The 27,304-nt window shown below is 40.7% G+C and overlaps 3 protein-coding genes across 3 annotated transcripts in view; 2 read left to right on the top strand and 1 right to left on the bottom strand.

The window, feature by feature from the left end:
• The window catches only part of lmln (leishmanolysin-like (metallopeptidase M8 family)), a 429,410-nt gene that overhangs the window by 138,954 nt on the left and 263,152 nt on the right, over window positions 1-27,304 (top strand). The window lies entirely within an intron of this gene.
• tgfbr2l (transforming growth factor beta receptor-like) overlaps window positions 1-27,304 on the top strand; it is a 297,577-nt gene that overhangs the window by 162,643 nt on the left and 107,630 nt on the right. The gene's annotated exons all lie outside the window — the stretch shown is intronic.
• The window catches only part of xpo4 (exportin 4), a 63,197-nt gene continuing 36,493 nt past the window's right edge, over window positions 601-27,304 (bottom strand). The window contains exons 9-24 of the mRNA XM_084022797.1: window positions 16,735-16,909; window positions 16,293-16,469; window positions 15,579-15,721; window positions 14,589-14,734; window positions 12,901-13,078; window positions 8,736-8,895; window positions 8,475-8,644; window positions 7,514-7,688; window positions 5,606-5,812; window positions 5,443-5,529; window positions 4,968-5,148; window positions 4,161-4,282; window positions 3,722-3,852; window positions 3,164-3,281; window positions 2,599-2,691; window positions 601-2,228 (exon numbers count right to left, since the gene is read on the bottom strand). Of these exons, the coding sequence (XP_083878923.1) occupies window positions 2,031-2,228; window positions 2,599-2,691; window positions 3,164-3,281; window positions 3,722-3,852; window positions 4,161-4,282; window positions 4,968-5,148; window positions 5,443-5,529; window positions 5,606-5,812; window positions 7,514-7,688; window positions 8,475-8,644; window positions 8,736-8,895; window positions 12,901-13,078; window positions 14,589-14,734; window positions 15,579-15,721; window positions 16,293-16,469; window positions 16,735-16,909 (2,461 nt within the window). The 3' untranslated portion in view covers window positions 601-2,030. The remainder of the gene's footprint in view (window positions 2,229-2,598; window positions 2,692-3,163; window positions 3,282-3,721; window positions 3,853-4,160; window positions 4,283-4,967; window positions 5,149-5,442; window positions 5,530-5,605; window positions 5,813-7,513; window positions 7,689-8,474; window positions 8,645-8,735; window positions 8,896-12,900; window positions 13,079-14,588; window positions 14,735-15,578; window positions 15,722-16,292; window positions 16,470-16,734; window positions 16,910-27,304) is intronic.

The following is a 27,304-nucleotide window of genomic DNA, read 5'->3' as shown; positions in this document are numbered from 1 at the left end:
TTCCGACGAGGGACAAAACAGTCACATACGCGCCATCCGCTCTCCATAGCAAAGAAGCAGGCGGTGTTTCCTCTCTCTCCACGTTAGTCTTTGGTTGATTTGATTTTTTATTTCGACCTGCCGAAGAACACATACGACGTTCATGTTTCACCTGTAAGAAAAACTCCTCAGATACGTTTGTGAATTTCAATGTAAACCATAATTAGAATTGAGCTAACATGATTACTGGAGGAGGTCTGGTTGATGTGGGGTGCATGCACAGCAGTAGTCATCAGGAAACCCACATTGGAAGTAAACCTTAAAAAAAACAGTGCACTCAACTGAAGTACACATTTGAGGTACTTGTACTTTACTACATAGTCAAGGACATACCCGAGGGAAATACTGGAATAGTTTTTCTCCGCTATGTTTATCTTACAGATTTATTTTAGTTATGAAAACTTTTGCATAAAAACACATGAAGAGATTATAAAATAGATGTATATTTTAAATGTATTTATTATTTCATATATATATAGTGATAAAAAAAACTATAATCAATAACTTTATTGCTTACTAAAGTAAATAGACTCGTTTAAAGGACACTGCAGAGGCCAAACAGATTTTATACAATAACTTTATGTACACTTTTACATTTCATTAATAAAACAGCCATTCTACAATAATCAGGGTAGTGCTCTGAACAAGGAGCTCTCCAACATAATGCTTCAAGTGGCTCTACTCCTTTTTATTTGGTTTGTTATTGCTGTCCATCAGCTCAAACAGTCTCTGCTTCAATCCAGTGTGTGTTGAAGAGTGATAACGGGGATGATGTGCTGCTGTAGAAAAATACTACGGAAATTTAATCTGCTAAACTTTAGAGGCCCGATGTCTCGTCGAGCCTTCACGCGTCATGAAGGGAGGACGCCACAACACTACTACGATCCAAAAGAGAGGAAAAAATATCAAACCGCAAAAAGGTCAAAACCAACGAAGTTGCTCTCTCTTTAATTGAATTCAAACGATGCTGAACTCGTACAGCTCCTCCTGCTGTCTAACTTGCATATAAAAACATTTCATTCCTGCTTTCTGTCTCTCCACAAACATCTCTTGTGGTGTCTGATTATAAAACATATCTGATTTTGGTTTTCTGTCATCGCCAACGAACAAACGGCCTCCTGTGCTGTGTGGTCAAGCAACCCCGTCTCACATGTGTGCGTGCATGTGCATTTTTTTGAGTGAGTGTGTGTGTGTGTGTGTGTGTGTGTGTGTGTGTGTGTACATCCGCTGTGGCGAATGGCAGGCACAGTTTGTTGTCAGTTGATGCATGACAAAAAAAAAAGAAGAGAAAAACCTGCACACACAAAACAACAAAACAAAGGCACTCTGGGAAGGATTGGGGCACCATGTGTGCATGGATGTCTTACTGTTAAAATTAAGTGTGTATGTGTGTGTGTGTGTGTGTGTGTGTGTGTGTGTGTGTGTGTGTGTGTGTGTGTGTGGTCGCCATGGCATTCTTGAAATAAAAAAATGGCCCCTCTTGATACTTTCAACTACAAAATCTCACTCTAAAAAACATCTCCTTCAATTTTTCAACAACATCAACCAACTTGTTTTAATGTGTGTGTGTGTGTGTGTGTGTGTGTGTGTGTGTGTGTGTGTTTGCGTGTGTGTGCGTGTGTGTGTGCGTGTGTGTGTCCTCCAGACACAGGAAGTGATGGAGGAGGCGGAGGACGGCGGCTTCAACATCAGCTGCTGCGGCTCCACCTCCTCTCGCCGTCATGATGGTCAATGCTCCGTTGTGTCAGTCAAAGTTGCTCCAGGGATCCTCGGACTGAGTCCGTCTGCTCTGCAGTTCAGTCTCCATGGTTACCATATCAACATCTGTCAATCATGCTGGACTGGAGGGGCGGGGAAAAAACTAAAAAGAAATCCGAGGAGGTGAAAACATTCAGGCATGAGATGGATCCCTCAGCAGGTAGAGAGGCAGAGAGGTCCTCCAGCTGCCTCTACTACCCATAGTTCTTAGGGACGAAGCGTGGAGGGGGGGGTTATTTCACGCAAAGCAGGCCTCCCACATTGGCCACAAACTCCTCCAGGCTCTTGAGGAAGGCCACCTTCTGCTTGCGGTCCATGGTGGGCGGCGAGCTGCTGGCCGTCAGCTTGTTGAAGGCGTCGACCAGCCGCTGGTAGATGACAGCGTCTCTCTGTGAGGAGAGGAGGGCCTCCACCAGCTCCGAGTACTCCGCCTGGCGAAGGAGAAACAGAACATTAAGCCAGAGTCAAGAGATTTATCAACAGAGACTATACCATATTTATTATAGAAATCTGTTCAAGCCATCAATTTCTTTTTTAATCTTTAGTGATATTAAAGCCTGAATCCCTGACGAAGATGAAGACATTTGCCGTGTTCATTTTAACAGGTTAGGATGTTAGAAAAGCAAAGTTACTCTTTATGAAGTAGACATAAACAGGAAATGTTACCTCACTCTAAAGGTTTGCAACATTTCTGCGTTTCCCCAAAACCTGCTTGATGGTGCAATAACTCTATCTGACGTCTTCAGAAGTGAGACCTCTGCTGATGAACCCGCAGCGTCCCGTTGTGTGTTATTTACTCACCTGATGCAGGCACACGAGTGTGTAGAGAGCTTCTCCTGCAGCCACCGTCATCTCGGTGTTGTGTTTTTGAAGGACCAGCATGTCAAACACCAACTGGAGGCACAGAAATACACACTGTTATTACAGTTATTATAAGGTGCATCTTGATTAGCGTTGCAAGATCTGTCTGTGTGGTTAATATCAATCGTTTTCACGCTTGAATCAATATTAAGATTTTGGGATATAACCTTCCATTACACGTTTTCTTTCAGACTGGTGGAAATAAAACATTTATTTGTCTACTTGTGTCTGTAGATTTCTCCTAAATTCACCAAAAGTTACCATTAGATAATGCCTCATTTGCATATTCAAAGATAGGACTTTAAAAAACTTGTAATAAAAAGAATTATTGATTTAATGCGAGTGATAAACTAGGGACGTTTCATGGGGATATGAAGCGTTTTACTGTATTCACCTGTAGAACAAGTGAAATATGTTCATCAGTATCATCTGTAAATATGTTTTGTCATCATATAGGTTTCTCTGTTCACACGTGTCATCGTGGTGCTGAAGCTGCGTGCGCTACCTTGAGGAAGTGGCGGGTGGCGACACAGAGCGGCGAGTCCTTCTCCTGGTTTTTAGCACACTGCTCAGCGAGAGGAGACAAAGCCTCCAAACACAGCTGGCTGATCTCTGAACTCATCCTGAGGGCAGACGTTAAGGAGCACACACTACACAGTCATCAGCTCTGGAAGCTTCAACGGGAAACTAATCTGAACTCAGACCAGCAGAAGGTCAGTAGGTCATTTAAAACATTTGTCTTACCGTCACCAAACTTCTCCACTGAACAGAAACCAGCAACTGCTGCAGTGTCATATTATGACTTTACCAAATATACGTTTCTACTTATATTTCAAACATAAAACAATTCATAACACAAGTTGTCACACATTAAGTGTTTTCTATACAATAGAATAGAATAGAATAAACATGTATTTAATTCAGAAAACCATCTGATCAAAGATAATGAGTTGTCTGAACTACAAATAAAGTATTGAGTCTCATATTGATCCATAAAAGCTACTAAACAAGATGATCAAACGGCCTAAATGCAGCCCATTAACCAAAGCAGAGATGAGGATACGAGGTCATTCCCAGCTCCAGGGAGAACATGAGGCTTTTGAAGAGGTCTTCGGGCAGCTGAGGGATCTTTTCTGGGAAGATCTCACAGATGAAGGTGATGAGCTTGTAGTACTGGTTACACAGGGAGGGGAACTGGGAAAACAACGAGGACAACAGATCCAGTTTGATGGGGGACACGGAAAAGTGTGTAGCCTGGATTAAAGCACTTTTCTTTCTTTCTAAGAACTATAATTGACAGTAGAATTGAACTAGATCAGCGGTTCTTGAGAACGACACAGAGATTCCTTTCTTTAGCGTAAATGATCTGAATAAGTCCCTAAATTTGTTGCCAGTCACCCTTTCTTTTTAGAAATACAGCCTGAGTGTCTTAAAAGTGACTAAAACTAGTGAGAAAGTCGACTCCTCAGGTGACGCATAAACCATCCATGTGGTGGTTTTACCTTCAGCAGGTCCTGAGACATGAGAGGGAGGACGATGTTGACACCATAAAGGACCACATCTGCTGCCGACACCGTCCGACTGGACGCCGGCGTTCCTTGGTCTTGGTTTCGAAACACCTCGTCTGAAAAGACACAGCGGTTTGAAGAGAATTCATCTCAAGCAGCTGAGGCAGCAAGGAGACATCTTCTGTCTGGAGAAATCTCCTCCTAGTGGATGTTTAAAGAGCCAAACATGCAGCTGACTCGGGTTTATTATTGTAAACTAAAACTGAAACTAGAATGAAAATAAGCAGTGAAAAAAAGTTTTGTAAACTGAAACAAAATTTAAATAAATACACAGACACACAAAATCATATATAAAACAATAAAAAAAATGTTTTAAATATACATTCAATAATAAATCACGACTGAAAAAGGAGATGGCATTCTGTCAACTCTCATGAAGTTAAACCACAGAAACTGGACAGACCTAACATTCCAGCAGATGGCGCCATATCACAAAGGCTCCACAGTTTATCCCTGTGGTTTTTCACATGCAAGATATTCAGCTTATGTTAACCAACTGGGCTCGGCATGAAATTGCAGGTGACATGTTTTCTTGGGAGTTTTAATAAAACAGGACTCACGTTGATTCCTAAATCAAAAGATTGAAACATTATGGAGGTACTCTGTATCTTAATGTAACTACAGAGTTATGAGACACATTAAACCTGGCCCGACTGTAAAATACACTACTGTAAAACTAAGGAGCAACTAAAATAAAATAAAAGGTAATTGAAAATTAAAATCTGCTATACTACAACTCACCGGTGTCGCTGAAGTCGATGAACTCTTTGGAGAGCAGGTTTGTGAGCAGCTCCATGATGAGCAGCAGGTCCTGGTACTGGTCCTCCTCCGCCGTGGCGTCGTTCCGCTTCCTGCTCTGGTTGTTTTTGGAGTAGACCTGCAGCAGCGTCAGACACGCCTCGTACAGCTTCATGGACTTGGTCTGGACCAGGAGACAGAAGTGAGGGTTAGCGTCTCAGACGGCTACACGGACCCGAAGCCACAGCAATAATGAGTGTGTGATGAAAAAGAACATGCGTTTCTTTTTAAAGGGTCTGTTTCCTGCCATAGCTGGACTGAAACGCATCATTTTACTTTTTTAATACATGAAAGATCTGGAATATTCCTGAGTAACTGACTGTTGACAGAACATATGGTTGGAAATCATGTGTATGGAACCAAATCAGTAGCTGCAAAATGAAAACATTTACATCTGCAGGCAAAACGTGTCACTCACCTCTCCCAGGTAACAGATCTGCTTGTGAGCCACTTCCACGAAAACCTCAATGATGAGGTTGATGGTCTCTGGCGTGTTACTGTAGACCTGAACAACAAAAACACAATGAATGGAAATGCTATTTAACAACAACCTGTTTCCCACACATCGACTCGGCTCGTACCTCCATGAGGCCGATGCAGCTGGACAGGAAGTCCATGAGGAACGAGAAGAGCGAGGCCACGTTGTCGATCTGCGTCGCCTCCGCGATGCCACACAGCGCCTCCAGCGTAGCCACGATCTCCCGTTTGACGGCTTCCTCCTGGCTGATCTGAGCAAAGTTCTCCTGGTTGATGAGGTTGAGGAAACGCTGCTGGAGAGGGTGAAGCACCTGGAGGCACACAAACAGGACGTTCATTTCCAGGTCGACATGGACGTTCAGACAGGGCATCCTGTATGACAGCCGTATCACATACACACACACATATAAATATACACACAAACTGGAAAGTCTGACTGTTTCAACCCTTCATCTGTGACATAATGTACATTATTAAACTAAATGTGAGTTCCTCTGGGATATAAAAGTGATTCTCGGTGCATGTCAGGGAGGAGGGGGAATGTAGAGATGTAACAAAGGTTTGTTTGATCAGTTGTTGGGTCCACCTCTCCTCCTCCTCCTCCTCCTCCTCCTCCTACAGAGCCATCCGAGTTCAGACAAAGCAGCTGCAGGAGCCAACAGCTGCCATCTCACCCGTAACAGTAACTCCCTCCTCATAATTACTCTGGAGTCGTCGAGGCTTTGCACCCACATTTACTACTGTCAGCCTATTAAGACAAACGCCTCCAGGATCACAAAAAGGATCATGTTATACACACGGGAGACGTGATGGGGGAATATCATTGACTGCATCCATCACTCCTCCTCTGATCTGACTCGAGACTTCTAGGTTGATTCCGGTAGAGATTTAATGTCAACAACAGAAAAGATCAGTTCGTTTGTTCATTATCATTAGATAACTTTTACAATTTCCTGCTGAATGTTTTACCCTAAAGGATCATTTGGGTTTGGTCTGTTCTAGTTAGAATAACATAGTACTCATTATAATCTGGGAGCACGGCAATACAGCTACTAAATGATTTAAACCACTTTATTTGGAGGCACAACTTAAAGTGAGAACCTGAAATGTAATAATCCTTCACTGCACCGGAGAATCAAACTCTGGTGTTTAATGACTGACCTGGAGATTTGTTTATAACGCGTCTGACAAGTCGTGTTTTCCCTTCTTTTTAATGTTGCAGATCTTTAACTCACTGAGCAGAATGTGTTATTCGCGTTGACAGAAAGGACCTTTTTAAATCTTTTTCAGACATGTTCTTGTAATTCTCCTGCTCCATTTATAGGATTTAATACTTCATTTACAGGCTGTGTGTTTCCCTCAAGAGCTGCTGACACAGAGACTTTCATTAGTCTGGTGCTCCCCTTGTAAGCCCAGTAATTGCTCCTTTCCGCTGCGCCGCCTCCCAAACATCAAGGCTGCTTCTTAGGACATTTGCAACCGACACCGTCACTTATTTTATTGCACATTTAGAGTGTCGTGCATTGTTGTGATGTTTGGTTGGATGGATTTCCGAGCCAGTGGAAGTAATCTCATCACTTTTGTCACGGTCACAGATTTTAAGATGCATAATTGTTGTGTCCTCTTGTGTTTCTGTGCCAAAGAGAAAATCTAATGGAGACAATGATCTGAATCTGAAGTGTCAATGTATTTTATAGACTATATGTGGGGATATTTTAGACTGGAAAAGAGACATCAATAGTTTTAAAGCTCTATTATATATTCTAATCATCTCAAGTATGGGCCTGCTATTTCATTGTTGATCATCAGTTTGTGATACCATGGTAAGTATAAAGCATTCAAATCTATTCAAATAGAACTGCACAGTTTAACAGAGGCCAAGTTTGCAAACCAAAATGTTGTACTATACAATGACACACACGCACACGCACACACACACACACACACACACACACACACACACACACACACACACACACACACACACACACACACACACACACACACACTACCTCAGCCCAGTACTGCTGCTTGGCGTCGGAGTCCATGTGAGCGAAGCCTCCCAGGACCAGCGCCTTCATCAGAGACCTCTGCACGGAGCTGGACAGCAGGTGGAGCGGCGGGCTGCGGCTGGCAAACTGCTTGGCCAGGTTCCACCAGCTCTCACACTGCACCACCACGTTGGCCCTGAGGGGAGACGGAGGAGGGAAACGGCTGCTCTTAGAGAGGATTCCACCGGAAAGAAACACATGTTTGTGTCCACTTTGAACAAAGTAATGCTGGAGCTCCATTTAACTGTTTCTTAGTCCAATGTGGCTGATTGCCATGTTTTCTTGTTTTCCATCTGTGACACTATTTCTGATGCATTATGCACATACTGAGTGCTGGAAGCACACTAAAATGCATTAGATATTAATCTGCACAGCACTGTCGTTATAGTCATATGCACTAAAATATTCACTATGTCTAATAATAATCATAGCCCCTTATAAAGCACTTAATAATGATTTCATAACTGCTGGTAACTCAATGACTTTTTTTTTTTTTAGTTCATAGTTTAAAACTCTTTTTAGAATGCATGATAGTGTTATTATTTGTTACTCTATGTAGCCAGTTAGCTTATAATAATATAAATTATAATTAACTTCATGCAGCAACAACATTTTAAAGCAAACAATGAGCAGAGTGAATTATAATCACATTATAATCACATTATAAAAGAAAACCATTTTGAGATCAAAAAGCCATTTTGTTCACAAAGACTAAGATCCGAAACATTCATTAGATGCCATTGCATTTTAACGAGTACTGAAACATTATTCAGTTTACATCATAAAAGACGAAGAAAAACAGAACATATTCACATTTCAGTGAATGGAACCAGAGAATGTTGAATTTGAAACATTTTATGAAAACTATTCATTTCCTGTCGATGGCCTGATGGTTGCAGCTCGACACCGCCGCCGGCCTCACCTCTCCTTCTTCTCCACCAGCGTCACCAGCAGCTCCACGGTGTCGTTGGCCAGCTCCGCCTCCGAGCTCCACACCGACAGGTTGTTGATCACCTTCTCCAGAAGATATCCCACAATCCACTGGGCCCCCTCTGTGTCTGCACCGAACGCTGTGCTCAGGGGCATGCTGATCTGAGGACAGTTGGGGGGGCAAATAAATCACTATGACAACATGCTATGCTAGAAGACGTAGGGTGTTATACAGGGGCACGTGAGCTGGTACCTGCTCGTAGAGCTTCTCGTCCACCAGCAGATACGTCTTGGCCCAGCGTCTGAGGAACCACATGATGTCCTTTCCCATCTGAGGGCTCAGCAGCTCCGTCAGACTCGCTCTGGTCGCCCTGGACTCCACCTCCGACGTCCGCAACACCGCTGAGAGCAACCTGACACAGAAGAATACCGTTTGTAATGGCCGCCCACCTTTGTGTATGAGTAGTAGAGTAAAAGAGTGAAACACACTTCAAGCCCGAAACAATTCATCCACATAAGTTAATGTGTTTTCACAAGAGATTTGAAGAATAAAAAATGGATCTCTTTAGACGTTGCACTAGAAGAAAAATGAGCTGCTGAGTTGCATTTTGATATGAAACACTTATGTTATGATCTTTAAAAGTTGAATTTAAAAAGACATTCAAATAATATACAACTGTATAAATCTACAGAATATAGATAGGAATGAATCTGGGAAGTTCAGTGGATGTAAGTTAGAGCAAACCGCCTTTAGAGATATGGAGTGTAAAATGGCCGATTAATAGGGTAAAAAAATATATAGATAAATAGATATCAACATCAAACTTCCCCAGTTGAATACTGACATGAAGACAATTTATTTTTGTGCTACAAGTTTTCTGAAAATATTTAAACATGCATTTTGTAATACTAACAAATTTACAGAAGCAGATAGACCAAGTAGAAACATTAATTAATAATTATTTATAGTAATAGTAACAATTGTGGATGTTTTCTTTCCACTCATTCTGAAATAAGACATATTTTGGAAGCTAAATAGCCCGACAATTCTAAAATGGCCAGTGAATGAATGTTTCTCGAGTATGTCACCTAAGAGGCCTTGTTATGTCACACAACAGCTGATGAGTTAAGGGAAAATACCTCCTTTTCACACTGCATTTAACCCGTGCTGCGGGCCATTATTTGATCATTATTGTATTGCGTCTATGTTTTTACTCCCAACCATGTAACCTTCTGAAATATTAATATAAATAAAGTGCAGCAGGTGCAAAAGAAGCCGGTTCAGTCGTGCGGTCGCTTTAATTGAGAGAATAGAGAAGAAAAGGAAGGTTTGGTCAGAGGTGAACTGTGAGGACGAGGCTCATGTGCAGAGGTGGAGTTAATAAGATATAGTTCGCTGCAACCGAATGATCAAACCTGAGTAGACAGGCATCATCTTCATGTCCTTCACAAAGTCAAGCCCACACACACACACAGAGGACAGAGGGCTTAAAGCAGCTTATGGCTCCGCCCCCCTCACTCCAGAACAGTGCACAGTTTCACATTGTTTGCAGAAAACAAACCCACGTTGACATTTACGGGGCCGGGGTCGGCGGGAAACCCGACGCCGCCACTCGTCTCTGCAATCCTCCGTCACTGTCACACACTCACACTCTCCTCTACATAATGAACAATCTAGAAAAAGACAGCGGCTCAGCGACCTTCAGCTTCAGTGTCACTGGCTGCTGTAACTATACGTTGTCGTCACTGTGATTATCTTCAGTGGCTGTATGTAGGGAGGCAGCCAACATCTCTAAACTAACCACGCTGCTTACTGTCGGGCTGCACAATTCATTACTGTTGAATACAGAAATCCGGTCCTGATAACAGCAGCTAAACCCGCCTGTTTGCTTCCCTGTAGTCGTTTCTATTAGAACGACGCCATATTTTCAGAGCCATTAGTTTGTGCTAATGTTTAACAGCCAGTTATGTTTTTAAATCACCATAAACACATTTCTGCTCTTAAAGAAAGCGCATGTTTTGAAAATGAGAAATCTCTGTGGAAAATGTTTTATTGATCACCAAACCCCTTCGACCGCTCTGCGGAGACATTATTATCACCCTGAGTGGCTGCAGATACCTATTATTTTGATGACTGATTAAACATTTAGTCTATAAAGTGTAATAATCATCATCTAGTATGCTGTAATAGCTAATAAAAGACAGGGACAGAATAGATAATGAAAACAACATGATGGGTGGAATCAGGTTTGGTTCCAGAAGTCGGGATCAGGAGTGATGGATAAGTCTGATTGCTATCATATTTATGGTAGGGAGAGTGTTCTGTGATATTATTTGATAGATTTGTCATTATATGTTTTTTGAGAAGGGCTGTTAACTAATTCTGAGGTTGAGGGAGGACGATCCAGGATGATGGCTGTAAATATAGATTTAACGGGTGATTTACGTTGTAGATTTAGATTTTGTGATGTGTAATGGATTTATGGGTCCATCTGAGTATGCCTTGAGGCTGGTTTACCAGAGAGTAATGGAGAAATGGTCAACTCCTTGAGCTTTTGGTTTTTGCACAGTGGCCAGTTTGATTCTTGGTGTTTTGCTTTAACCAGTGGAATTTAGAGGTGATTGAATAGACATTTGAAGCAGGCGAGGCTGGGTTAAGTTGGAATCATTGTGACTAGACAGACAATACTGTGGTTATTCTGCCTATAAGTGGTGGCGGTAGATTCATCCAGCGGAGGAGGTCATCGGTTTTTGTTTGGAGCATTGGAGTGAAGTTGAGTGGCTCCGACAGCCGGGGACGGATGATTTCCTGCTTGTAAAATGTGAGGATGTGCGTTTTAGACTGTCGGCCAAACATGGTGATGAGCATTTGTCACTATTTTCTTTTCAGATGTTACACAACTGATACTAATCCACAGATAAATGGAGAATGAAAGTCATTTCTTATTAGGAGAGGAAGTCCAGGCACACGAGTGTGGAGGACACACCTCCATGTGTCTCACACACTTCATGTGAAAGTGAGACCGTGCCATAGCAGCGACAGTTTTATTAAGTCGGGTTTTATCATGTGTGTGTGTGTGTCCTCGACGGAGTCAAAGCATATTAAACCAGAACCACAGTGAGAGCTTCTTTGTTTCTGTGCTTTACAGGCTGCACATTCAGATGGTGTTTGGGTGTGAATGTGAAGGAACTAAACCACCTTTAGCTTTATGGGACAATAACTGTGACAGCACTTAGGTGTCCATCTGGCCTCGGACAGCCAGGAAGTCTATTTTCAGAGATGGTTTATGGATGTCTGTCTGGTAAAACGAGATGAACGGTGACAACAGCCGGCGACCGCTGGACACGGAGACGTGTCATCTCGACAATCGATCGGACGGATTTGTCTGGTCCTTGAGGCGACTTCTAATCCTACACAGCGACCGTCGTAACAGACATTCATATTGCATCGTCTGAACCAGGCATTAGTGTCAAAAATACATTTCAAACATATGCTGTATACTGGGGTTTCACAGATCATTTGCTTAACATTCTCTAAATCTGAAAACATCTCTTAAACATAAAACATTTTCCACAGAGATTTCTCATTTTCAAAACATGATACCTTCACAGTTCAACCACAGCACAAAAAAGCAGCTACTGCAAGTCAAATTCCTCTTTCACCATAACCTAAAAGATGTCTTTGTGAGATCCAAGCTGTTTACCTTTCAGTTCTCAATGCCGGATTCAGTCCCTGTCAAGCTCATGAACTCCTGATAGCAATCCTAAAGAAAAAGACCTGCTGCTACAGTGTGAACCACCTGGATGCCTCAGGTCTGCTTTATGTCCTCAGACTCCAAACTAAACATGGAGAAACAGCGTTCAGCTTGTATGCTTCATATATCTAGAACAGACTCCCAGAAAACCGCAGGTCTGCTGCTACCCGTCTATATTAGCTTGTTTTCATTTTCTAATCTTTTGGCTCTTTAATGAGTGTAATTTTTGAATGTGTGTCTCTTGCACTATGTCTCTAATTGTGATGTTTTATGTAAACCACTTTGAATTTCCTTGTTGCTGAATTGTGCTAATTTATAATAAATCATGATCATAATAATGATGAATAAAAGAAACGATACTTTTTTTGAACATTGGCAAATTCTTAGACATTTGAGAGTAAAAGAAGGCTTTAAAATATGGGGTTTCTATGTGACAATTCAATTTTCTCCCAAATGCCAAGACATGAACTAGTTTATATTTATTTTATATTAAGTAGATCTTTACTCTAAGATGAAACTGGTTAGTGTTTAGTAGATGACAAATCAGCAGCATTTCATAGCACATCTAATAAATAAAGCATTGGATTTCTAAGTGGGGTGGCCGCTATGCAAAATAATGAGTTCCAAACATTACATTAACCTTCCAGTGGACACAAAGTGTACCTGATGACTGAGTCCGTGCGGTTGCAGCCCGGTATGGACGAGGCCCTCTCGCCCGGTGACCCGAGGATCTGCAGCGTCGTGTTGATGTCCACTTCTGTCGAGAGTTTGATGGAGAACTCCATCACCTCTGAGGGGATCAACGGGGTCTCACCCTGAGGGTCATCTGCTAATAAATACCCTGGAGAACACACACATTGGATCATTCTGAGAAAGAATTAGCAGATGACTTTCTGGTCAAGAGGGCCATGCTCTGAGAGGTCAATGACCTTTGACCAACAAAATCTGATCAGTTCATCCTTCAGTTCAAATGGACGTTTGTGCCAAATTTGAAGGAATTCCATCCAGTTGTGAACACAATGCCTCAAACCACGCTGTCGTCGGCTCAGAGACCAAAAAATACACCATTTCTTAAAAGGACTACTTGATCATCAATCCCAGCAGGAGACCACAAGAACTGAAACCATAAACAAAAAATTAATCTGCGACAATTTTCAGAATCAATCGTACTTTTTCAAGCAAAAATTCTGTTTCTACCTTCTCATTTGTGAAATATTTGCCTACTTTTGTCGACTCTTTTCCGAAGAAGCTTACAGCATTATCTCCAAAATTCACTAAAGCTAGTGATGAAGTCGCCAATCGGCAACGTCAAAGCCACTTCCCTCAAAATTGTCATAGTCAATAAAACAACAAACAAGATTATTGCTATTATGTTGTTGGTTTTTTGTCAGAGCATTTGATGTATTGATTGCTGTTGGGTTGTAAAGAGGATTCAAACAAATATAACATGTTTTGCTTTAATAAATCAATTAAGAAAATAATGATCAGATAACTTGATACTGAAAAGAGTTATTAGTTGCAGCTCTAGCATTTGAGTAAAATAACTTTAAAAAGTGTTTAATGGCAGCATGTAAAGTCTGTTTATTGCACTCCAACATATATCCCCTCAACAACAAAAATATATAATGATAAAAATGACATATTACACGTGTTAAGGCGGCTCCTCTCGGCCCGGCCAGCCTGAATGTTCGGTTAACAGCTTTGAACGGCTTTAATGATGCTGATTCAGACAAGGAACACACAGAACTGGGTGGTTCTGCTCTTCTGTCTTCTCACAAATAAAGTCAGTTAAGTGGAATTAACTACATGGGGAACGTCATTTGTGAACACTATAAAAAGCCATGTTCTAGTGTATTAGAACATCATACTGTTATATACTTCAAAACATGTGAGCCTTCAAACCCTCTAACAATGTTTATAGAATACTTTGGAAGACAACTAGGCCTTAACCTTAATAAGGTAATAGAATATTTAATAAAAGAAAAATTAAATGCAGTATATTGTCACACTTGAATGTTTGGACCCCATTATACTTAACTGCAAGTTTATAAAGTACAATTTTTACTGGAAGAATTTAATTATATTATTTTTCCCAGTAACAAATAATATGTTGTTATATCTGTATATTTCTGTATGTTTGTGTACATTCTGAATTAAGCTTTTTAAATTTAAATATTAAGAAAATACTGTACAATATTAAGTGCAAATGAACAATAAAGTGAAGTGTGAAATCAGAAACATTACACTGCAAGAGAGAGAGAGAACATTGCTCCATGAAAAGGTGTAAGAGATCAACCCCAAAAAATGACAGAAAGACACAAAGAAATACGGTTTTACATCGTGCTGCTGACCTGAGACCAGTATGATCCAGTGGATGTCCTCATAGAGGTCGTCCAGAACTTTGCGGTCCATTGATCCGGGGTCAGATGTGGCCATGAGGTGCTGCTGGGTCCTCTGGAGTTGACCGTGCAGCCGTGTCACCCGGTCCTCCAGCAGGCTGAAGGATGACATCACAACACCAACGTTAATGTAGGAAACACAATAGAGCCCGATCGATATATCGGCGATATTAGGCATTTTCCACACTCGGTTACTATCGGTATCGGCATTTATAATGGCCGATAAAATAAAATAAAAACGGACGAAAAACCTTTATAGAACTTAACAGAATTTTTCTCCAGTCTTGTTCAAAGTTATATTTATGAAGCTTACCAAGTCTTTTAATACTGGTAACTTTGTGTTTGTTTTGTTGTTGTTATTGTTTTTGTTCAAAGGACTTTAAGTTTTATATCTTTAGTTTGTATTTTTATACATTTTATTTATCAGAACTTTAATATATTTTGTTTAACTTTAATGTTTGTTGTGAAAAAAGTAAAAAAATATCAGCCGATATATCGGAATATCGGATTTTTAAATCAACAAACATTTGTATCGGTATCGGCCTTCAAAATCCTGTATCTGTGGGCTCTAAAACACAAACACACGTTCTGCTTCCTTTTGAACTCCAAGATCACAATAAATCTCCAATGAATTGATGATATTGTAACCAAAAAGAAAAAGTAAAACATACTGAGGAAAAATCAAGCTTAAGATTTTCTCTCAGTATTTACAATTTATTTAATTCATCCAATTATTAAACTGATTTTTTAAAATAAATGTAGTTATTGGTAAGCTCCAAATAGGGGTATGGGTTGTTCTCATCGACCAATATTATACATGATATTCAATCACATTATAGCATGAAAAGTGGTTTAAAAAGCAGCAGTAAATCCTGCCCTGAATAATGATCCACCGGCTGCCACAGCATCAAGTACTACATGGTAGGATTTTTATGTGTATACCTTGTGAGCAGCGGGATACAGTGGTCAGTCGCCACTCGTCCCAGCATGCCGATGCTGGACAGCTGGTCACAGAACAGCTCTCTGTCGTCCTCCTGCAGCTCATTGATCTCTTCCTCCTCATGAGACGATATGCCGTTCACTGACTGAGGGGAGCGAAGGGGAGCATGGTTCAGTTTCAGGAAGAGTTATACCTCCTTCTATTCAGCTCGTCATCTACATGCCAATAAATGCTTCTGCATATCATTTATAAATATTTATTTATTTATAATTAGGTGGATATGAAAGGGTAAATGATTCCACTTTGTTACTATGTCCTTGGGCAGAGTACCACAATATGTGAATTCACTTAGAGAGATTATCATGTTTGCCCTCTTCTTAAGTCAACAGTTAACACAGGAGAGAAACTATTTAGATCAGATATAGAAAATGATTAATCAGATTATTTTTTCTCAATCTTCTTTCAGGACTTTTGTATTCAAATTCTGTGTTCATATTGAAGAAAACACTTACTCAATGATATCTACATGCACACTAAAGGGTGTATAAATATCTTCTACTAGATATAAGGAGATCTCATATTATAATGCTGAAATGTATAAACCAGAGTTCTTCACTTCCATCCTTTAACACCTAGTCCAAATCTTGAGGGTCTGCTTGAAAATGTCTTCCCTCAGTGAAATACACTATATTCTTCATTATTAATAACAGTCTCACCAAGTTGCGTGTGCCGTCAGGAGCAGCCAGGTGACACTGGATGTACGAGTTGAAGACCTGGATCGCAGGCTGGACAAAGCAGCCGCGAGGAAAATGCTCCTCGTCCTGGACGAGCGTCAACCACGACTCCAGCAGCTTGTCGTAGGCCTCCATGTAAACCATGTCATCTTTATCCAGCTGGGCGAGGAGAGAGGGAGCAAACATCAGCAAAACAATCTCCTCCATTTGCAGAACCTCTAGGCAATGGTTGGATGATGAGTTGTTAAATGTTGAAGGACGTTATATTTTTGAGAATCCACATATCAAGTATTTCAAGCAAACATCATCACGTGACCCGGTTACCAAAACTTGAAATAAAAACACCTCCTTTGTTCTCCTAGTAGTTCTGTAATGATCGAGAATATCAGCTTTCTGAGAGGACGATGGAGGTGTCATTACTCACCACCTCCTCCAGGGCGGCGCTGCGTCCAAACGAGCAGGTGAGCAGCGTGAGGCAGTTGATAAAGGAGGTGAAGAGGTCGCTGGGCAGCGCCGTTAAAGTACTTCGGGGGAACATGGTGATCAGATTGGAGATGATATTGGAGATACCCACCGCCTCAGAGTCCTCGATCTCAATCCTGGAAACACAGGTCAGAAAATGGGATTTAAAGAGAAGATCTACACACTTTATGTGGAAAAGAAAAAAAAACAAAAATGAATATGCTGCTGGGAGAATTGGGCTGAGAAATCAAAACTCAGTAGAGCGTACTTTAGTTTGTAAAACATTCGACATTAAGACATTCGGTTTCCCCGTCTGTCGGTTAAACTGCTTCTTTTCCACTCTCCGCTTAAAAGCGTGCTTTGGCCCGAAGAAGGACAGTTTCCACTCTCCAGGGTGAGGCGGAGGCCAAACTGGGGTCACCTTCCAGTTCACACACTGGTGACTGAGGTTTGGATGCAGGCATGAAAATTGATCCTTAACCAAAACTCGCGGGCAACTTGACCCATGAGCAGTTTTCCACAGCTGCATCTGAGGTTATTTTCATGGTGTTTCTGCTTCATGGTACAGAACGTTGAGGACACGATGAGAGAAAGAATGGCTGAAATTACACTTTTTTACACAGTTTTAAAGAGACTTCACCGTTTGCATGATCTTTTTTTGAGAATTGATTATTAATCCCTGATTATCCGCTTCAAGTTTATCACCAGAAAATGCATTTTACAAGATTACATTTTGAATACACCATGATTAGGTTATCATTTAGCTTCGCCTAATATCTTTTTACCGAATAGAGCTTGAACGTATGAAACTCAAGGCAACCTTAATGTTAGCTGTTTGCTCCGTGATTTAGCCAAGAAGCACTTTGCCTCCCAACGGCTATCGTTAGCTCTCCTCCTGCTGATTTCAACACAGTTTTGTTGTTCACTATCGGGAAATGTTCTAGCGCTGCTGGGATGGCGTTAGTCTCTAGTACCACAAGTACCGCTGAGGTATTTAAAAAAAAAAACAAGTACAGTCATGTTTTCAGAATTTTGACATTGACTCGGTATCCAATAGTGGTTCTCATGACATCACTATTTGGTCATGAACTAAATTGGAGTCAAAATGTTTGACCTGATGGTGGCGCTAGAGGAAAAGTTATGTGAACACCAATGTCAGTACAATTCCTCCTCTAAAGATCATGTATGTGTATAAAATGTAACGGGAATCCATCTAAAAGAGATAATGCAGTCTGACTGACCCATCGACCTGCATCAACATCCATAGAGCCTGCAGCTCGAGAGGCTCAAAATGTTACACTTCAGTCTGTGATATTTGTTTGATCTTGTTTCATTTAACCCATAAGTCACAACAAAATCTCTCAGTTCTGCCTTCGTAACATCTCAAAATCACAACTTCTATTTTGAAACTTCTGTTCTGAACAATTTCTCTGTATTTCAAACAAACGTAGTGCTCTGAATTTCTCCAACGAAACGCATCAACAACTGACAAGAAAGCATTACACCACATGAAAAAACTGTGAGCAGGCAGATGGGACAGAAACACAAACAAATGTCAAAACTCAAATGTATGCAAGAGAGACGTACAGAAAGTGGAACAAAACAGGGGGAAAGCTCCAGATGAACAATAAAATTCAGCCAGAATTAAGAGAACCAGACTGGAAACTCTTGGAATTGATCCAAAAATGTGTTTCTAATTTAAAACACACTTTACAAGCAATGTGTCCCAATAGTTGCAGTCTGCAGGGAAAAGCCACAACTGTATATAATAACCTAAAACATCACACATTATCCTATTATTAAGCCATCAAGGCCACAAAACTCGCTGAAAAGTGACCACACAAATTCTACAAATGTATGTTAAAGGCAAGAGAACATTACATAGGCAACACTGATATTAATTAATAATAACAATAATAATAAGTGAGTGATATTTATCAGTTTTTATCAGCCATACATTGATAACACAAAGAAAACAAATACACTTTTTTGGGATGCTTTTTTTAAATGTTGAAGAATTGTGAAATAAAGTCATCGGTGGTCTGGGTTGACAAGTTTGAAGACACTGCTTCCAAATGAGCTCAAACATATATTTGCCATTTATTTAGTGCAGTTCCAGGTTATTTATTGGGCCACTACAGAAGCCCCGAGAAGCAAGTGAGAAAAAATAAATTGTGGTGATCGATTTCTAAGTCTGATCTAAATTGTTTTCCTCTCCTGTGTTTACCCTTGGGGTGAAAACACAATTAATTTCAAATTCCTTTAAAAAACAATTTGTAAAAACTAGTACATTTCTGTTTAATAGAGGTGACTTTGTTCATAAAAGTCCAATCATCAGAACTCTCTAATAGAAGATCAGGGGTGAAAAAGAAAACAGGTTAAAAGTTTAAATGTACCATCTCAAGGGGAAATCTTCATTTAACCCCTCTAAACCAACACCATCCGTCAAGTTTTCTGCATATTTCTGTCTTTTTTGCCTTTGCTGCACCACAAAAGTGTTAATCCTGAATGTGTGTTTGAGCCGACACACCTCTCCGCAGTCAGTCAGAGAGGAACGCTGTGTGAGAGGCCTAGCTAACCCCTATCAGATGGAGTTAAATTGCCAGCAGAAATGTTCAATCACTGCAGATCGGCCATCCCTCTCTCCGCATGGTTTTCCGATGAGGCAATTGGAAAAAAGTTCCAAGAATAGGTGATTACAGACGGAGTAAGAGAGGAGGGAATGAGAGCCTGTGAAAGAAAGGAGAGGGAGAGGGAGAGAGACCCCTACTCACTGAATCACGTGGTCCAACAACAAGCTGCTGGTGTGCACATTCAAGTGTGCGTCTCAGTTATTTATACACGAGTGTGGCCCCTTAATTCAGATCAGAACCACGTTGACTAGAGACACACCCACACACCAAGAGAAAATACTCCTTCTGCACTTATTGGATCCAGATCATCAGAGGGACACACACACACACACACACACACACACACACACACACACACACACACACACACACACACACACTTTTTTGGGCTGAGTATTGAACCTCAATTTATTGGTATGAATCTGGCTGCAGCACCAATTGTATATCTATCTGTCACATTTGTACTTTTATTCAGTTATTCCTTGAAAAGATAGCCATCGATTTAATTGAAACATTTGCCAATTTGATTTTTTAATTGTGTTTTGACAACATTTAACATTAACATTTGAGAAATTTCGCTTCAACTGAAAACATTTGATGCTGTAAGGTAAAAAAAAAAAAAAAAAAAGTATTGTATTTTTTTCCCAGGGCCATGTTGGCAAAAGAGGTCAATCCATTACAGGCTTTATGACTGAACAGTAAAAACCTAAATTGTACTCTCAGAGCAACTATAAGCCAGTGGAAGGATAATAAAAATGGGCTAATGTGTTCTCTTAATGTTGGTTATTGTTTAAAGTCTTGCAGCTGCATTCTGAACCAACTGCAGACCCTTTTTTATTGAGTGCAGAATATAATTGTATAGAAGAATATAAAAGTGATTTGTTACGGCAATCGGCCTCGTTAGGACTGACAGGCAGGTAAAGTTGAGTGTCATCTGCGTAAAAATGAAAGCATGTATTGTTATCGGCTGTGGCTCTTTCTGCTCGGAAGAGCAAGTTGTTCAATAATCGGAAGATCAGTGGTTCGATCCCCGGCTCCTCCTGTCTGTTTACCAAAGTGCCTTTCGGCAAGATCTAGAAGGCGGTGACCATAATTATGTGCATGTGTTAGTTTAGATCCTGATGAGCATGTGGACTTGTATGGCAGCCTCTGGCATCAGTGAATGAGTGTGTGAACTAGTGAATGTTGACAAGTAGATTGAGTGCTTTGAGTGTTAAGGCCCAGACACACCAAGACGATTATCGGCCAGTCTGCCGACGTCGGTGACACGAGTCTGCTCTGTGTGTTCTGTGCCATCGGCTGTCGTCAAAGCCGTCACCGTTCTTTTCAGCCTATTCCACGTTGAATCGGCCACGACCAAGTCGTTCAGTCTGACCAATCTGATTGGTGGAGTGCTCGCCCTCGACTAGTGAATCAGTGAACGAGAAGACCGGATGTGACGATGGTAAACAAACTAAATGAGGCAATTTAACTAGATAAAACGCAGACGATGGCAACACATGCGCATGCATGCTCTGTGTTTTGGTCTAGAGATGTTCCATCATTTCCGGTTTTCTTTTTTGGGCAACAATACAGATTAGCGCCACCTGCTGTTATGGAGACATTACGTCTTTTTACATTACTTTTTTGACCATGTCGGGGAGACGGGAGCAGACTGAAGTCCAACTGCCTTGTCTGATGACGATCGGCCATCGGTTTGGTGTGTCAGGGCCTTTAGGAAGTTAGAAATGTGCTATAAGAAAGTAGTTTAAGTTTCTGTTTGGCACTTAGTTGTGAGACATGAGACACTGTATCAATAAAGGTTTGTTAACATATTGACTTAAAGCAACTCCAATTTAAAGCAATGTGAACAATATACATCTTTTCATTTCTAATATTTGTATATTCTTTAAGGATTTTCTATAGCTGTGCAGCAAAGTCTTCATTTAAAGACTATTAGTTAATCGACAGAAAATGAATCGGCAAGTATACACGGTCATTTATTAATCTCTATGGTGTTTGCCCCTGCAAGAACTCTGACATGCTGGGGGTAAATTATAAAATTATTCCTTGTTTGGGGGCGGCCTGGCTTGCATTATTCGTGGTATAGTTTAACTTTGTGTTGTAATATAAATGTAATTTGTGGTTCTGTTTCTGGGCTCATACGCGTTCTGTCATTCAATCACAGACTCTGTCTTCTGTCTGTCTGTCAGCGGGTTACTAGCCTTCACCAGGCCGACAGTGTTCATGTCGCATTCACGGGAAGAAAACCAGCGTGTTTATAGGCCGATCTGATCAGGTGATTTTATTTCTCCGTCCACCATAGTGAGTGATGGGAATCTACCTGAAGTAAAACACGCGAGGTCACAGACAGACTGCTAGACCACCAAATTAATACACAGGCGTGCAGGAGAATAGATGGATATATTCTACTGTGAATTTGAATAATTACATCAAGTTTTTTTGATAACTTTTGTACCGAGATACCCGATGCAGCTTTACTCGCTGCGTGTTTGAGAGAGTGAGGTGAATTGAAGGTGGACTTTTGCACACAATGTTCCTGTAAAGTTATTACCGTAATAATATTTCAAATGTTAATGTTATGAATGAAGCTCTGATGCTTCCAACTGTTTGATACAGCTCCAGTTATAAGTTCTATTTACAACCAGAGTGAGGGTGTGTGTGTGCACATGTGTCGCACAAGTGCCAGTTACATATGTGGGGCATGCCGCCGGGAAACTATGACTGAGCAAGACTTATATAATATATAATAGTAGAACATTATAATAGTAATACTTTCATAGACAAGGGAAAAATGAGCCAAATATGGTCTTGGCAATCCGCTACTGGCGATCGCTCTGACTATCGTTGATCCCAGAGATCATCGTCTATCGGCACAACCATACACTTGTCTTTGTTTTATATTATAATAAACCGAAACTGGGTTTTGGTCGGTCCGTCAAACAAAACAAGACATTTCAAGACATCACTTTGGGCTTCAGGAAAACATTTTTTTACTGTTCTCCATTTATTACATAAACCACTGATGATTCATCGAGAAAACAATAACGAAAATAGTGGTTGTTTACAGCGCCAGCAGAGACTCCATCTTCCAAGTGGAGACTAGTACACAGGAACAACTGTGGGAAAGCACTTTGCTCCGTTTTATCTCTACATTACAAGGTGAGAAAAGGGAAAACATTTCCCTTTTAATGTTTTGAAGTTGGCGTGGGACTCTAACCACCGCCTCACCCAGCCGCTAAAAACAGAACAGTAACCTCTTTTTAATGCATCTTCCTGAAGCCCAAAAAGCACTGCGACTTCCTGCTCGGCACACGGAAACGATCAACGGGCTCCAAACATCCCAACTAACACGATCCATAATGTTTCTCAGCACAAGATCACACGGTCTATTTGTAGTTCACTCAACCTCTGCTAACGAGCAGCCGACACCAGAATCGTAGACCGAAGAGGTCGAGCTTTCTCTGACACACCTGCATACACCAATCTAAAAGTAGAGTCCGTGGGTAACTTTGGTCATGATTCCTTGACTTCCTCGATAAAGATTGAGTGTTAAGAGTATTTCTGCAGCACTGAGGCTCAAGACAAGTGCTGAACGACTTCTGATTGGAAGCACTGATTACAGAGTCTTGACTCGGTGGTTCAAAGTGACACCTCTGCAGGAAGCATAGAGGGAAATTGGCTTTGAGACTAAGGGGCATGTACCAAAACTATCTTTTTTTTCTCTGTTTTCCCTTGGTGTCATTTCAAGAAAATCTGTGTCCACACGAATCCACTGTAAACGACGCGTGCTGTAGTACATATTCCAGGCCCATATGTGGCGCTGTTTCTGCTACAAAAATACACCAAAAGCGGAGAAGAAGAGACGGAGCATGGGGAAGTAAACATGTTGCTTGACCGGATGTTTACCGTTGCTATGGCAACAAGTGAAAGCTACTATCCACCCGGCCACCCGATCAATAAACACCCATAAGATGACAATTTGGTATTTTTAATGCAATGACAATAAAGGCATTCTATCTATCTTCTATCTAACTTTATTTCTCTGAATATTGCCCCCCTCTCTCGGCTCCGTTTTTTCCATAGAGCAGCGCTAATACGCTGTCGTACAAAGGAGCAGAATATCTGCTGCTGCACGATCATAACCATGTAGGCCGCCATTGTTGTTGTTGATATGAGACGTCGCGAGGGAATAAGTCAGGCTAGAGGGTCGAGGGGCAGGGCGATGACATCATTGTATGCGTTTTTGCCGTTTACACGAAAATTATCATGAAACGGAGGGGCTTTGTTTTTTTTCTTTTTCACCTGCGACCTGGTTTCCACCTGGAACCCGCAAGACTTCTGCGTTTACACATAAAGAACGTGTGGACGGCCCCTAAGCTTTGGGGACAGGAAACATGAATAGACCCAGGTTCAGTAATGTTCGTTAAAGAGACACATTTTAAATAATTCTCTGGGAAATTTACCACAGACCATGGAGTATGTTTTTGACTGTATGTTGCGACTGCTGTTGTCCTTTATTGTGAAGGACATTGTGACATTTGATCTACAAAAGGAGCTGTAAAAAAGTTGAGTTTCCTACTAATTTACATTTATGTTTGTTTTCATTTGGTAGGTATTATTTTATTTTCATTATTTATTCAAATTTCAAACTTCTCTGTAAAAGTACTATGGTGAACATTTAAAAAAAGCTCTATTAATAGCCTTTTCCTACTTACCCAATATTAAGAATGTACCCAAATGTTGGTATATGCAATGTTATATTGAATAATACATTGATAATATACAGTATATCTGATGTGAATTTTCTGGAAAATGAATAGAGAATTTGTCAATGGATAAATTAAATGCATGAAAAGTTTAACCACCAGAGTCAGTGACATCTGACAAAAAAATTCAATACTACTATGATGAAGTAGAAGATTTAGTGGATTGCAACATTTCCCCCAATGTCCTGAGACCACAACATAAAAAGGTGTAGAAAATCTCAGATAGATGAACTCTCCATTTCCTTTTTAACGTGAATGAATTTGTTCTCATTTTTGATTGTTGATTGCTAATTAGTTTACAGGTACTTCAAGTCACTAAATGGCAGCTCATTTATTATGTTTTTTTAATTTTGTGCAGATGACATGAGTTGGCTTGTTTGGATTGTTTATCATGATTACTTTAAAATGAGGTATTTATCTTTTGTTGAAATGAAACAGGATGGTGCATCTCAGTAAGATTTGATAATAGATTACATTTTGTTGTTGATTCCCAACTCCTGCTTGAAATTGATATACAGTTCGATATGTCATTTTTTTTTTTTTTTTTTTTTACAATATTGGTAACACGAATGGTCATTTGGAAAAATGTTGGCTATATAGATCCCAAAAATTCAACTGAGGTAGGTTTTCCTTTTTTTAATTTATGACATTATACATGTGTTACAGAGGTGCAATATATTGCGGTGAAAAACAAGGTCACGGTAAGTAAAATGAGGTGTGATGGTCAGGCATTTCTAAGTTTGATCAGAGGACGACTACTATAAGACCGATAGACTTCAACACACCCAGACTTTGTATTTATTCACTAGTGTTTAGTGGTTGCTAGTGATGTATTTTCCCCTCTGGTTGAGTAAACAGAGTCTCAGTGAGAAGAATAAAGGCATCATTTAAACCACTTTCACATAAATTTGGTTTTAGAGGAAACTGGGAAAATATAGTTCCTGGCTAACTCTATTTGTTGCTGATCCGGAAGACAAGCTCTTCACTCTCCAGCCAGTTTCCCATAGAGTGTGCAGATGGTAGAATTGGAGGCCATTAAAACACAGACTCAACAAGCAATTACTTCCTGTAAATAAAGGACTGCATGAGTCACACTCTTGCTAAAGATGGCCTCCATCTCTTGTTGAGTCTCTGTATTTAAGAAACATGAAATTCCTGAGATACTGGGGGGGAGATAAACGGCTACTGAGACTGTAACCATGGTAATATAATAATAACTGTGCTTGCTTTTTGAAAGAAAAAATAAATATATGCAGTTAAAATCAACACCTGAGGTTTTATAAAGAAAAAACAAGAAGATAAGGCAAAATGCAGGCCTTTCCCCCCATAATATGAATACACGTATGCTTTTGTAAATGTAGTTAAAGTGTTGCCCTTTGACACCATGTGATTATTATTTCCAGAATGTCTTTACTTTTCCAATCCATCCCTACACAATAAGATCCTTTTCGCAAATGGAGAATGGATTAATTTTAGAGCTGCTTCCAATGGACAGGTTTGAATTAGCTCTGTTCATTCTAAAGCCTCACCTGTTGGTAGAGATCGAAGAAATTCTATGATGCATCGCGATGCTTTGTTGAATGATGATGCATCGATGCAGTAAAGTCTATCATTGATTATTCATTCATTTTTATTTTGGGCATTTTATATAAGTAATGTAGCACATCAACTGTATCATACAAATAGGAATTGGTTTGAAAGATTTGAAGGGAAAATTTGCATTATATTCAAATCTAAAATAGAGATGCATCGTGATGCATCGAGAATCGTTTAATAATCTAATCGTGACCCTCTGACTCATAATCAAATTGAATCACGAGGTGACTGACGAACCCACCACTACCTGTCAGTGAAGTGCACATTACCGTGAAAGTGTGATATTTACTGAGATATTTCATGTCAAAATATTTAAATCTCTTATGCTTTAGTTAATCACAGACGTGACTTAAGGCATCTAACCAAAAGCCTGCAACCTGGGTGTTATTCTGGACTCCACACTCATTCTAGTCACACTCATATGCTAATAAAATTCAAGATATCATTATTGGTATTATTACATCTAAAACAAAGCAGGGCTCAGCTGTGAGCTTTTGGTTTCTTAATTTAGTTGCTTTTGCTTTTTTAAGATCTCTTTACACCTAATATGGACAGGAGAAATTATTATAGCGGCCAATAACTTGGTCACACTGCACATACACTATATTGCCAAAACTATTCGCTCACATGCCTTTCCTCGCATATGAACTTGAGTGACATCCCATTCTTAATCCACAGGGTTTAATATGACGTTGGTCCACCCTTTGCAGCTATAAGCTTCAATTCTTCTGGGAAGGCTTTCCACAAGGTTTAGGAGTGTGTTTATGGGACTTTTTGACCATTCTTCCAGAAGTGTATTTGTGAGGTCACACACTGATGTTGGACTGGAAGGCCTGGCTCTCAGTCTCCACTCGAATTCATCCCAAAGGTGTTCTATCGGGTTGAGGTCAGGACTCTGTGCAGACCAGTCAAGTTCATCCACACCAAACTCTCTCATCCATGTCTTTATGGACCTTGCTTTGTGCACTGGTGCACAGTCATGTTGGAACAGGAAGGGGCCGTCCCCAAACTGTTCCACAAAGTTGGGAGCATGGAATTGTCCAACATCTCTTGGTATGCTGAAGCATTCAGAGTTCCTTTCACTGGAACTAAGGGGCCAAGCCCAGCTCCTGAAAAACAACCCCACACCATAATCCCCCCTCTACCAACTCGTCCATCAGATTGCCAGATGGAGAAGTGTGATTCGTCACTCCAGAGAACGTCTCCACTGCTCTAGATTCCAGTGGTGGCGTGCTTTACACCACTGCATCCGACGCTTTGCATTGCACTTGCTGATGTATGGCTTGGATGCAGCTGATCACCATGGAAACCCATTCCATGAAGCTCTCTACGCTGTTCTTGAGCTAATCTGAAGGCCACATGAGGTTTGGAGGTCTGTAGCGATCGACTCTGCAGAAAGTTGGTGACCTCTGAGCACTATGTGCCTCAGCATCCACTGACCCCGCTCTGTTATTTGACGTGGTCTACCACTTCTTGGCTGAGTTGCTGTCGTTCCCAATCACTCCCGCTTTGTTCTAATCCCACTGACAGTTGA

Source organism: Eutrigla gurnardus (assembly GCF_963514095.1).
Source record: "Eutrigla gurnardus genome assembly, chromosome: 12".
Taxonomy (NCBI): Eukaryota; Metazoa; Chordata; class Actinopteri; order Perciformes; family Triglidae; genus Eutrigla; species Eutrigla gurnardus.
This window is presented reverse-complemented; position numbering and strand designations above follow the sequence as displayed.